This window comes from Ochlerotatus camptorhynchus, unplaced genomic scaffold, assembly GCF_037179485.1.
Source record: "Ochlerotatus camptorhynchus isolate MF236.1 unplaced genomic scaffold, CSIRO-AGI_Acam_v1.1 ptg000265l, whole genome shotgun sequence".
NCBI classification, from domain to species: Eukaryota; Metazoa; Arthropoda; class Insecta; order Diptera; family Culicidae; genus Ochlerotatus; species Ochlerotatus camptorhynchus.
In genome coordinates this window covers 1892464-1904340 of record NW_027040755.1, presented here as the reverse complement: position 1 = coordinate 1904340, position 11877 = coordinate 1892464, and the positions used below count along the sequence as shown (strand labels likewise).

General features: G+C 36.2%; 1 protein-coding gene across 1 annotated transcript; it reads left to right on the top strand.

The window, feature by feature from the left end:
• The first annotated feature begins 5756 nt into the window (after positions 1-5756).
• On the top strand, positions 5757-11336 carry LOC135705334 (transmembrane protein 145-like). The gene is made up of 7 exons (XM_065227020.1): positions 5757-5843; positions 5934-6083; positions 6146-6654; positions 6717-6841; positions 9583-9971; positions 10037-10485; positions 10547-11336. Exons 1-7 carry the CDS (start codon positions 5757-5759, stop codon positions 11241-11243), a joined length of 2406 nt encoding a protein of 801 aa, XP_065083092.1. The 3' UTR covers positions 11244-11336.
• The last annotated feature ends 541 nt before the right edge of the window (positions 11337-11877 follow it).

The window sequence follows — 11877 nt, the reverse complement described above, 5'->3', positions numbered from 1 at the left end:
AATCTTTTTTAAATCATTCTCGAATACTTTTCAAAGTGACATATCTACTTTTGTAAATAATGCATTTGATCGTCGGTTTGGCACGCTCACGCACAGGGCTGGTAGCAGGTCACTTTTTAGTGACTTGGTCACTATTTTCAAGTCAGTCACTAAAAAGTCACTTTTTTCACCTAAAAGTCACTAAAGTCACACACTTAGAAAAAATCATGTAAATTTAGGTGCTCTGAGACTGACATATACGAGCGTCAATTTTGACATAAATTTGAGTCATAATAGACGCGAAATACAACTCAATCAAATGTTATTTTCGTCGAACAACGAACTTATCAGTCTCGCAGCACTTAATTTTACATGACATGTTTGTTTACGTCTCATCTTTTATGTCAAAGACGGATTCCGTCACGTGTAAAATTAGTTATTTTGTAGTGTGCACTATTTCTTAAAATTTAGTCACTAAAGTCACTTTTTTATGACTAATAATGTCAAGAGTAAATAATTTGCCTTTAAAAAATCACATCAAGTAAGTAACAGCGTAACAGAGTAACAAATTTGTGTTAAAAAGATTTATTAAAAATCAGCGTGTAAAGTCCGATAAAGAAGAGTTGCGAGCTGTTCAATTGATGCTGATGGAATCACTAATATTTTTATTTTTTTCATCTTCGTGATCTAGACATTCAGGTCCGTGATCTTCGATTTTTTTCCAGACCAGATTATTAAATTTCTATGTTTTTCCTTTGCCTTGTGATCTAGAAATAGTCAAAGAAAATTTTATCGCGAATTTCAGGGGTTTCGATAAAAAACCTGAATCCAACATCCTGGCTTCTTTACTTCGTGATCTTGGAAGTTGTCCAAGTCTTAGATATTTCGAATAATGGTCTAGGAAAATTTACTTGCGCTAGACATTTTTTCAAAGACTATAATTTTGAAAAATCTTTGAAGCTCGGTATCTTTAATATTCGTAAAACATTTCCAAGACTAGGTTTTAGAATAAAAAATCTATGTTCAAGATCATAAAATGTTATCTACGTTTCAAAAGTATTTGAATTATTCAAGGACAGTGATCTTACATTCCATGTATTCAAAATGTGATAATTATTCCGGGCCGTTTCTTAACTTGTTTGTCGTAGAGTTTTCGAATGCTTAAGCCCCAGAATTGAAAAATGTTGGTCCAAAATCTCTAAAATTTATCCCGGAATCTTTCAATTTTTTTTTCGATTTCCAGAGGTTTAGTCCGAGACGCATAGAAAATATTCTACACGGCAAGTAAATCTGGCTCAAATGTGAGTCCCGTTCACTAATAGTCGCATTTGAGTAAATTTTTACTCAAATATGAGCAAATACACTCATATTTGAATGACATTTATTCATATATGAGTAACATTTACACATCTTTGAGTAAAAATTTACTCATTCTTGTGATACGTTTTTGAAAATTTAAGTGAACTTGTCTCAAATATGAGTAAGATTAACTAACCGTGTGCATTCACGATCTTTTCATCTTGGAAAATTTTCCTCGTTTCAGAATAATGAGATTTCTTCTTGGACCGCTATCTAGAAAAATTGTGCTATGAAAATTTTAAGTGTTTCAATAGTTTCTATAACCGAGGTCTTTAAAATTGATTGTCTAAAAATTGTCAACATTTGTCTTGTTATTAATATTTGATTTTATTAGGTAATTATAAGGCAAAAGGATGATGCAAATAATATATTCATAATTCATAAATTAATAATAAAAAAATATTTTCTGTACTTTAAGGATAAAGCGTAGAGTAGAAAACGATTTTAAAAAGAGTTATTTTTCAAATTTTGGGTGGCATAAAACAAAAATCAAATTAGCATTAGCCATAATCATGAACAGCAAATCCTCTAATTTTGGTGAATTTCCCGGTTGTTTTGAGATCAAAGAATTCATCCCAAGATTCGTTTCGAAAAAACTTACTGAAACTTCCTTGCATTCTATTTAGAATTAATCTGAATATTCCTTATAATTTTCATGCAATTCTCATCAGAATTGTCATACAGTTCTGCTCATAATTATCTTGGAGCTCTCCACTAAATTATTCTGAAAATTCGCTTGAAATTCTCCTCAGAATACCCTTGAAATTCTTATCGAGATGCTATTGAAGTTAAACTTGGAGTTCTCATTAAACTCATCTCAGAATTACTTTGGAATTGTTCCCTCAAAATTCTATTTCCTTGGTATTTATCGTGAGATCGTTGAAACTCTCTTGATATTATCTTTAATTTTCTAAGCATTTCCTTCGAATTGTCATCACAATTCTTCTAAGAATTTATTTTGAATATTCATTTGAAATGGACCTGGAATCCGCTTCTCAATCATCATGAATTTTCCAACAGAACTACCTGAAGATTCTACTCTGAACGTCTGAAGTCCCACAAATGACTGGAAGTTCTAGTGAAATCTCTCTTAGAGCTCTTAAAAAAAAGATCTATTGGTATTTTTCTCTAAAAAACATTGTTTTTATCTGCAGAATTCATCCTAAAATCTTTTCAAAATCCTCATAATATTTAGTTCTTTAAAGTGATTGTATCCTGAAAACATTTTCCAGTCCAGGAGCAATTGTTTAAATGTCCAGAATCTTATTTTTCCCGGTTTGTCATCGAAATTAACGGGCTTTTCTAGTTTTTTTCCACGGCGATTTTGAATTTGCGCCTTTTTCCCGGTTTTCCTGAATTCCTGGTTCACTGTAAAATAAATAAATATTAATTTTTCGGGACAAATTATGGGATCGGTTTACCATTATTTGTTTTATTTTAAAGAAGCATGAAAAATGCTCAGGATGGGTTGTGATTGTGAGTTTATAAAATGTCTCGAAGTGGGTTGCAGTGTCTGATACAGACAAATGCATACACTGCACTGAGTGTCTGCTCATCGAGGTTCAATCCCAAGCCCGTTCACTTGAAACATTTGTAAGTATGCTTAATTGCCACGGTTCAATTTTTCAGTAACGTTTACCACTTCTGTATAGGATAATGGTATGGTATGTGATGACTGTGGTTATTATCTTTAAAGTTCCAATGATGTCAAATTATATTTTGTCAAAATTGATCAAGACAGCAGTTTTAAATTTTTGCTATTTGTTTTCACTAGAATAGGATGGTGCTAAACGCATCGCAGGAGGATCAATGCCCGAGCAAAGTCGGTTAACAAAATGAAAGCAAATCGATATTAAAGATTGCAGTTCCTATCATAATGAATACTCATTTTGATTACAATTGTCACGACATTAGTCTGATATCATATTGTGCTTTCATTATGCAGTCAAGACATTTTAAATGAAAGCAACTTAACTTGAAGTTCTGCTGTTAACGTCTTGTTTAAAATTTAAGTTAAGCTTATCTGTCGTTGAACTAACGATTATTGTTTAATTGTTTTGTTTAACACATTTTAGGTCATTCGTAACCAACCTGAGGTGACATTTGAGCTCAAGTCTTTCAGCGTGAGAAGCTTGGATGCTAACCATTTACACCAGGCCCGTATTTAGTCAAACATTATGAATGCAAAATCGGTAATCAAATTGATTTCATTGAAAGCAGGATTAGTTTTCCGTTTGATTCAACAGTGTAAAATTTTGCTCTCATTTTTGATGTGTTAACCGTTAAGTCAACCAAAATGAGATCAAATGGAGTATTCAAAATAAGTTACATCATAACAGCAAATTCTGATTTCAATTTGATCTCTAACTTTGCTCGGGTGTCGGTAATTATACATGGTCATACAATTCACTATCCAGCTTTTTACACTGGCTATAATTTATATCATTCCCTTAGTTTGGAATTAGGCGTTTCCCTTTTTTATGGCACTGTTGTAGGATGGCATGCTTTTTAAAATCAAATCCAAAATTATGACAGATGTGTTTGTTGTGGAATATTCTTAACAAAGTATTTACATAGATTTTATCGATTCCTAATCAAAAACTTTAAATTCGTATGAATTTCGTTTAATTTATCCTTTTTAGGCATTTCCATGAACATTTCGGATCTAGTTTCAAGACAAGTGTGTTTAAATACAGTAATTTCATATGGTCTATTCTTTTTCTATAGCTGATCAAAAGTTATACCAAAAATAAATCAATTCTAAAAAAACTTAAATAAAACAAAAATATCCACAGATCAAAAGCTTTAATTTTTTTTTTCTACATATATCCAATATTGAATGCTGTCAGCCTTGAAAATTCTGAGGTGCGATTACGTAGATATGGTTTTTGAAACTTATGTCAAATTGAATGGTCTTTGTTCAACATCTTTAAAATGAAGCGTTAAAACAGGGTGGTACTTTGGGCAAAGTTTCTTGTTTTGTTGAAATACGTTAGTAGAAATATAAAGACTACTATTTTTGATGATAAAACCATGGTTAAGTGTAAAGCTGTTCTTCATTGTCTTTAAAAAAAATATGAATATCTTGAAAACCAAGGCCACAACCATTTTGACGTCTTCGTGAGAGTTTCATATTTTGACTAACTTTTCAAAGACACCAAATCTCCAGAATTACTAACTTAAAAAAATACATTTTGAATCGCAGTTCAGTATGTACTAGTTTAGTAAAAAATCGTTTTTGATCATAAAATGTTTTTATAAAAAAAAAACATTGCCGAAAACAAAAAGTCACTCAAATTTCTCGTTTCGGAGTTATTAATTTTGTTCCGCTAGATTGCATTCCTGGAACACTGTGCAATGACCGTATTCGTATCGGTGACATTTTCAAATAAACTAATAAAGACATAACGATATGTCGATGAAGCTATCCAGCATGTAATATTTATATATATTAATTGATCATCGGATGATTTTCTATAATAACCACTGAACTGCTTCTCCAGACTCAAGCTTTGGTGGCTCGACGAATAACTTACTTTATCCCAATTTCGAGATGTTCTTCCATGTGAACAGAAAAGAAATCAATTCACTGAACAGATACAGAGAATGATAACATTTCTACCTATAGTAGGTAGTAATTTTCAATGACGTTTCGTTAGGTAAAATAACTTGTGTTGCTTCGGAATAGGTAGATTTGGCATAGTCTGTCAAGTATACCTATTAGAAAGCAAATCCAACCGTTTTGTGTTAATAATAATCACTTGTGGAAGACCATTACCTCAGTACAAATATCGAATTTCCACCAAGAAATGGGCAAACTGACCCGCAATCTTCCCCGCATTTCACCCATTCCGGAGAACACGGTGTGCTGCGAGTATCACTTGGAAAAGGCGCAATTTTTTTGTAGTCATTGTCACACATCGGTTTGCGATTACTGTGCCATGGATCAGCACTTTGAGCACACGTTCCAATCTTTGGAGAAAATTCAGTACAGGAGCAAGAAGGTGAAAACAACATGCGATAAATCGGTGGAGGTTCGCGTAAGGGACATTCAGAAAGCTTTGGCCGATTTGGAACTGGAGATCATGTGCAAGAAAATAAAGAAAGTGAAGTGATTTTTTTCATATTAATTTAAATTTTCAATAAAGTCTTGAAAACTCTTGTTCGATAATTTGTAGTTACCTCTTAGTATCACAGTCATAATCTGCCGCTTTCACCCTATTTCCCATGGTCAGTGGCACTATGTTCTCACTATACAAGGATAAATAATGCAATGTGCCCCTAACAACCGTTTCGCCGAAATAGGCAAACAAATCACACCTCAGTCAGTGTGTTGTTAGTGCGGAGTTGGCAAAACTTTTCCACTTTGATTATCATCAAAATTTATTAGACTTTCTTTGGTTAGTGTATAAAATAATATGAACATTCTAATCTGGGTAAGCATACTTTGTTTAATTCGCGATGGAGAGGCCAAATTAGTCGAAGGACACTTGAAAACCACTACGGTAAGCAATCAGGTTACCTTCGCAATGAAGGAAAAAGCTTCCCCTTGGTAACGGCCGAAAGAGCAATGGTCTACTTCTTTTCCTCCGTAGGATTGGGCATTTCTGGCCAGATTCTGTTTTCTATCGAACCATGGACGGTACCAGTATGAGATTGAGTACGAAAAACGGTACGGGGAGTTAAAATTGTTGCTCTACTACGATGACAAAATGCAATGGCCCGCTGTGTACAAAACTGAGAAGGTATCGACAAAATTTGCTGAATTAATATACGTAAATTCTTAAACATTTTTTTTCAATTATAGACTTGTTCCGAAAAGTTATCCGTTTTGAGCGCGATCGACAATCAAATCGTGCATTTAACACCGAGAAATCACCTCTACTCTGGATGCAGCCTGCTAACGCAAAATTCCCGAGAAAATGGTGGAATACCGAGAAAATCTAGCCCGGATCCAACAGTGGGACGTACTCCCTCGAATGACGATGACACTTTTACGTATGATCAGTTTTTGAAAACAAGCACACCGGAAGTGAGTGTGGGTACGAGTGAGGGATTCGACTGGAACGTGACGGATATCGATTTATCTACCGTGGAGAACAGCACATTTGAACCGATGATGTTAGACCCGGTTCAGAGTGTCGAATTCAATAGTTTGGAAAATAGTACCGACTACAAGGTGTACGTGGAACAACTTTTCGACAGCTCAGCAGAGGGTGAGGGAAATGTGACTCGAATAAGACGAGCTGCAAAGTATGACTCAAAGCTGATCATAAGTTGCAGCAATCATGGAACGTTCACCAGCTCCAGACAGAGGTAGCAAGATTTGTGATTATTTTTCTGGAATACGAACTGACTTTGCTGGTCCTTTGTTTTAGGTGGTGGTATATTGCTATTTCGAACTGTGGAAGCAACCGAGGATTGGATGTGTTTTACAGGTTCAAGATGACAAATGGAGTTCCGGGAGATTTTTGGCATGAGCATTATTCTGCCGATGAAATGTGTAAGTATCATGTTTAAGACACAGTTTAGGGTTTTATCTTTTTATCACTGGGAATTCAATATGTTTCTTGATGCCTTAAATTATGACACGTTACAAGGCTATTTTGATGACTTTTTTTCGTGTCGAAAATATTGTATTCTGAACAAGACATTAAACAGTAGTAAATATCTATGATGGAGCTTGAAATTAATTTCCAGTCAATTTTAGTTGACTCTTACTACTCATTTTCAGGGATACGCGCATAGGGCTACATTTTACAATAGAATATCATATCAACATAATAGAAGTGATAGAATTTCGATTTTTTAAATTTTGTTTTGATCTGAGCGATAAACGTTTTGAGGGTTTATTTTTAGAGCAAGAGTCTACTTTGGTGCAAAATGCGCATTGACTTTTGACGTAGCAACATTTTTCCATCAGGGAGCGCAGAACATTGCAAGAATTATGATTTTATAGAATTTTGGAAGTTCCACGAAACTAACCTGATAAATTCAATTTCAGCAGTTCTTGGATTTTTTGGGGTATCTAAAGTACTTCTAGCTGAAGGGTGCTTTGATACTCCTTTTAATACTTCCGAATTTACGAGAGCGTTTGGAAATCTGGATTATTTTTATTGAGATTTTTAAGAGAAATCTGAAGATTTGCGCAACTCTTCGTATTCTACATTAAAAATTTCGAGAGTATATTAACAGAACTTTGAGAGCTTTTGAAGCTTCTGGAGCTTCAAAAAATGCCTCGGGTTACTAAAAGGACTAGGTGTTTCGAGAATTCTTAATGTTTATTGAGTTATATATTATCGAAGCATGTTTTACGTTATAAAGTTTTGGATTCTCATGCAATTCTGAAATTTTCTTAAACTTATTGCTTGTAGGTCTTAATATCTTTGAAATATCTAACGTTCTTAGAGCCTCAAGTGGTCTTAAATTTTCCGATGAACTCGATAATCCCAGAACTGCGAGAGCTTTCAAAACTCCAATTGCAAGAATTTCAGCAACTCTAAAAATTATTCCCTTTACTAGTGATTCCTAGCTTCATAGCTCTTCGAGAGCTTTTCAATCATACAGTATGTTTGGAAAATTATGGTACTTCGAAAAAATTAAACTCCCGGGAACTGTGGATAGTTCTAGAATAACTAAACTTTTAGGAATTCATAGAACATAAATCTTTTATAATGCAAAGATGTGACTGTTATGCTTTTATGGGCAGTCCAGTAGTCCTAACAAACTATTAGGAACTCAAAACATTCAAATTCGGCTCATTGAATTGCAAAAACTTTCAGATCTGAGAATAACATGTAGAACTAAAAATTGAAGTCCGGGAATTCAAGCTCCAGCATCTCTTAGAACTCTTGTAAAATCTATAAAAGAACTGTAGAACTCCCTGAATATTCAGAATTGCAAGAAATTCAGTAATTCGAATTTTAAACGTTAAATACCTTCCACAGAAACTTCAGAACTCCAAGAACGCCTCGATCCCCAACAACATGTAGAAGAAATCTCTAACAGTCAATCTACATGTTCAACAACTTTCTAAAGGTGAAAATAAAAATAATAGTACTTTAAATTGATACAAATCAGTGAACCATACATTTTGGGACCGATTTGAATATAGATAGGGTAGAGAACTACTTCAGCCTAATCGCCCATTTTGGGCCTATCGAGCAGAAAACTTCAAATAAATCCATGATTTCAGAGTTAACAAGTCAATTATGCGTTTGGTACGATACTTTAGTTAATAAGCTACCGAACGAAGTCAATGAGAACGCGTGGTATGAAAGTTTGCACCCATTATTCCCAAAAACAAAAGAAGCACTCCGACCGAATCAATTTTTATCTTCATCCGATAGGCCGAAGTGATTTCATGGGCTTTTCAATTGCGTTTCAATGCGTTAGGTCGAGTTTAAAAGCCGTAGGCCGAGTTTGGCGTCAAGAAGCAGTGTTGGACTTTTGACAATATCTTTACGATTGGTTTCTCGTTTTCAAATCTTATGGTACGTACGGAAAGGTAATAAATTTGGAAGCCATCAGTAATAATAACATTCCGTTTGGTGCTAAACTGATCCAGATTAAGAAAGACTAAGTGCGGGTTATGCTTAATAGGCCGGAAATGGGGTATTTAACCCTATGGCTTTAAATTACGTTTTCAAAGTTGTTGAACAGGTAAAAAGTGAGCTTACGCAACGCCAGTGATATCTAAGTATGGTGCTATGGAAGCTTACACTGCCCATTAATGCATAACAGCCTCAGTGATCTTCTGGAATCTACTATTTACTACCTGAATTTAATATGTACACAAAAAGTGAACTACTTTGTTCTCAAAATATCGTAAGAAGTACCAAAACTCGGTTGTCCCAGTCATAAGGTGCCATGGTGCTGGCGTTTTTCTCGGCTTGCTGTTTTTCCACATGGGAATGTAATGCGTTTATGGACCTTTTTACCCAAGAACTTCTCGATCTCCTGCTAGATTTTAGCAATTCCAAGAAATTCTGATGCTCTACGACTGCAAGAAGTCCTGGAACCTCTAGCAAACGTTTGAACTCTTATAAATTAAAAAAAAATGATGCTCCATATTTGCTAAAACTCAAATAAAATGTATTTGAAATAAAGGCTACGCATAACCTTGTTTTCCCCTTTATTTAGGAGATTTTAATTATGCATAGCTATTCCACCTATTTCAATCAAGATCTCCTGATCTGATCAAAAACCAACTGGAATGGTACAACACAAATGCTTTCATTTCAGACATCCCCCCAATACTTCTGGTCGAATCTATTGCATACACACTGCTGCTGTTGGCGGTATTCCTGTGTGCCATCGAACTGAAGTCCCGCCATCTGTACCATTGCACCTACCGATTGTTTGCGCTGAGCGTGCTCCTACAATGGTTTGGGGTGCTTCTGCTGAGCACCACCTGGGCCAAGTATGCCGTTTCCGGAATTGGACCGTTCACCAGCTTCGGTGGGTTCTTCACCAGTGCCAGCGAAATCACGTTTCTACTGTTACTACTTCTGATGGCCAAAGGATACACGATCACCCGAGCCCGACTGAAGACCTGCTCTACGGTTAAGATTACGGTGTTTACAAATCTCTACGTTATTGTGTATATTACACTGTTTATATATCAGTCCGAGGTATCTATTATAATTGACTTAACGTAAGAAAACTTATTTCAATGCATTTTGTCACTGCTTGCCAGGCATTTGACCCCGGAGAAGTACTGAACCTGTACGAATCACCTGCCGGATTTGGTCTGGCAGGACTTCGTTGCGTGAGTTGGGGTTTCTTTATTTATTCCAGCGCTGCCACGATTCGCAAGTTCAGCGAAAAAGGACCGTTCTATTACCCATTCACTCTGCTAGGATCGATGTGGATCATGAGTGGACCGATCCTGACGGTTGTCGGTGTGAACGTGCTCGATCCATGGGTTCGGGAGAGTGTCATGTTCGGAGCACTTGCAGTGGTAGCATTTTCGGGCCATTTGGCATTCCTTTGGCTGACGTGGCCTTCGAGGGCTAACAAGAGCTTTCCATACCACGTTCGAACTAATCATGTAGGAATTTCAACTGTTGACGATGAGGTGAACTATCCAAGGCATGCATATGAACCGGCACCACCGGAAACTGGAATCATTATTCCGCTGTCAAGGTAGGAATGAGGTTTTCTTAAATTTATGCTATACAAAAGGGTAACGCGTTTGATTCTACAGTAACACGGCAACCCTGAATGGGATCTACGACCAGTACCTGCGCGAACGAGACATCTACCACAGCACTTCGACGCCAATCAGCTACGCGTCATTCCCGGTGGCGGCGAAAAATGTAAACAACAATCATCATGTCCGTCATCAAAATCACAATCTCACCCTTGCCAGGCCTCAACCATCAATCAGCGAATCCCTGGCAGAGGACAATCAACACAACATCTACAGCCCACCTGCTAGTGCTCCGCAAAGTTTGGTCATAAGTAACGGAAGGCATGGTGGCGATAACAACAATAACAACAACGATGACGATGGAAATAACAACAACTATGGCAACGACATACTAGTCGATTCCGGGCATCCTTCGTTGGACATTTCGATTTCGACAAGCCCTCCGAAGCACGATGGCACCGGTTCGATCAATAACAATCATATCGATGAGAATGGCGTCCAGAGACCTCTTTCGGATATGGGCAGTATCACACCGTCGGCACCCCCAGCTCTGGATGCGACGGATATCAACAGCCCCAGAATGGAACCGAAGCCTTTCAATCCCTTCATTGTGGGTGCTGCTGCGGCGGCAGCTGTGGCTGAGGAAAGGCGACGCAATAAGATCATTCTGCCCAGTTTGGAAGGACATCATGCCGACGGTACGGTTCCGAAGCATCTATTTGCTGCAAAGCGCGAGGAGAGAACGAGTTAATCTGGGTTATAAGAGCATTATGTAGTATACGTTTTGGTTGGTTGTGACACGTGTATAACAGTTTTGATTCAGTTGATGTGCACATATAAATGAATAAATCTTTAGATCTACTATGACGATAATAGCGCAGTTTTTTTTTCTTCTGATTCATAACTTCTAGAGTTAGCGAGCATGGAGTTTTAAATTATCTCGAAAGTGGGAGATGCGAAAATATGATTAGAAGCCAATTATAAACAAACTCTGATAAACATCGACTACATAAGTTAATGTGACTTGCCTCAACATCAGGTCTATTTTATCCCTTTCGTGACAGGGAAGAAGTTCATATGAGTATTTTGATCGTAATTTAAATTGATTATGATTATATATTAATTTTCAAATTCTAGCACACATGAAATAAAAATAAGTAGGCACAAGATCGCGTCCCGGGGCAAGATGAGCACACTTTATGTTCACCTTATAAATCTATTGTTTTTTTAAACTGTACATACGTGTTTTTAAACAATGATCCTATGATGCAACGCTCCAAAAATGGTTTAGAAATATTCAATAATTACTGAGAATTGAAAATATGCCGACCGAAAAAAAATAATCTTCTCTTGTGATAAGAATTTGTAATAATCAATAGTTCTTT

What these genes read in the sequence shown, in the direction of transcription:
- LOC135705334 (XM_065227020.1), top strand. Translation starts at nt 5,757, where the DNA reads ATGAACATTCTAATCTGGGTAAGCATACTTTGTTTAATTCGCGATGGA. An exon ending in TTCACCAGCTCCAGACAGAG is followed by an intron (nt 6,655 to 6,716) that starts GTAGCAAGATTT and finishes CCTTTGTTTTAG; the next exon opens with GTGGTGGTATATTGCTATTT. An exon ending in ATCATTATTCCGCTGTCAAG is followed by an intron (nt 10,486 to 10,546) that starts GTAGGAATGAGG and finishes TTGATTCTACAG; the next exon opens with TAACACGGCAACCCTGAATG.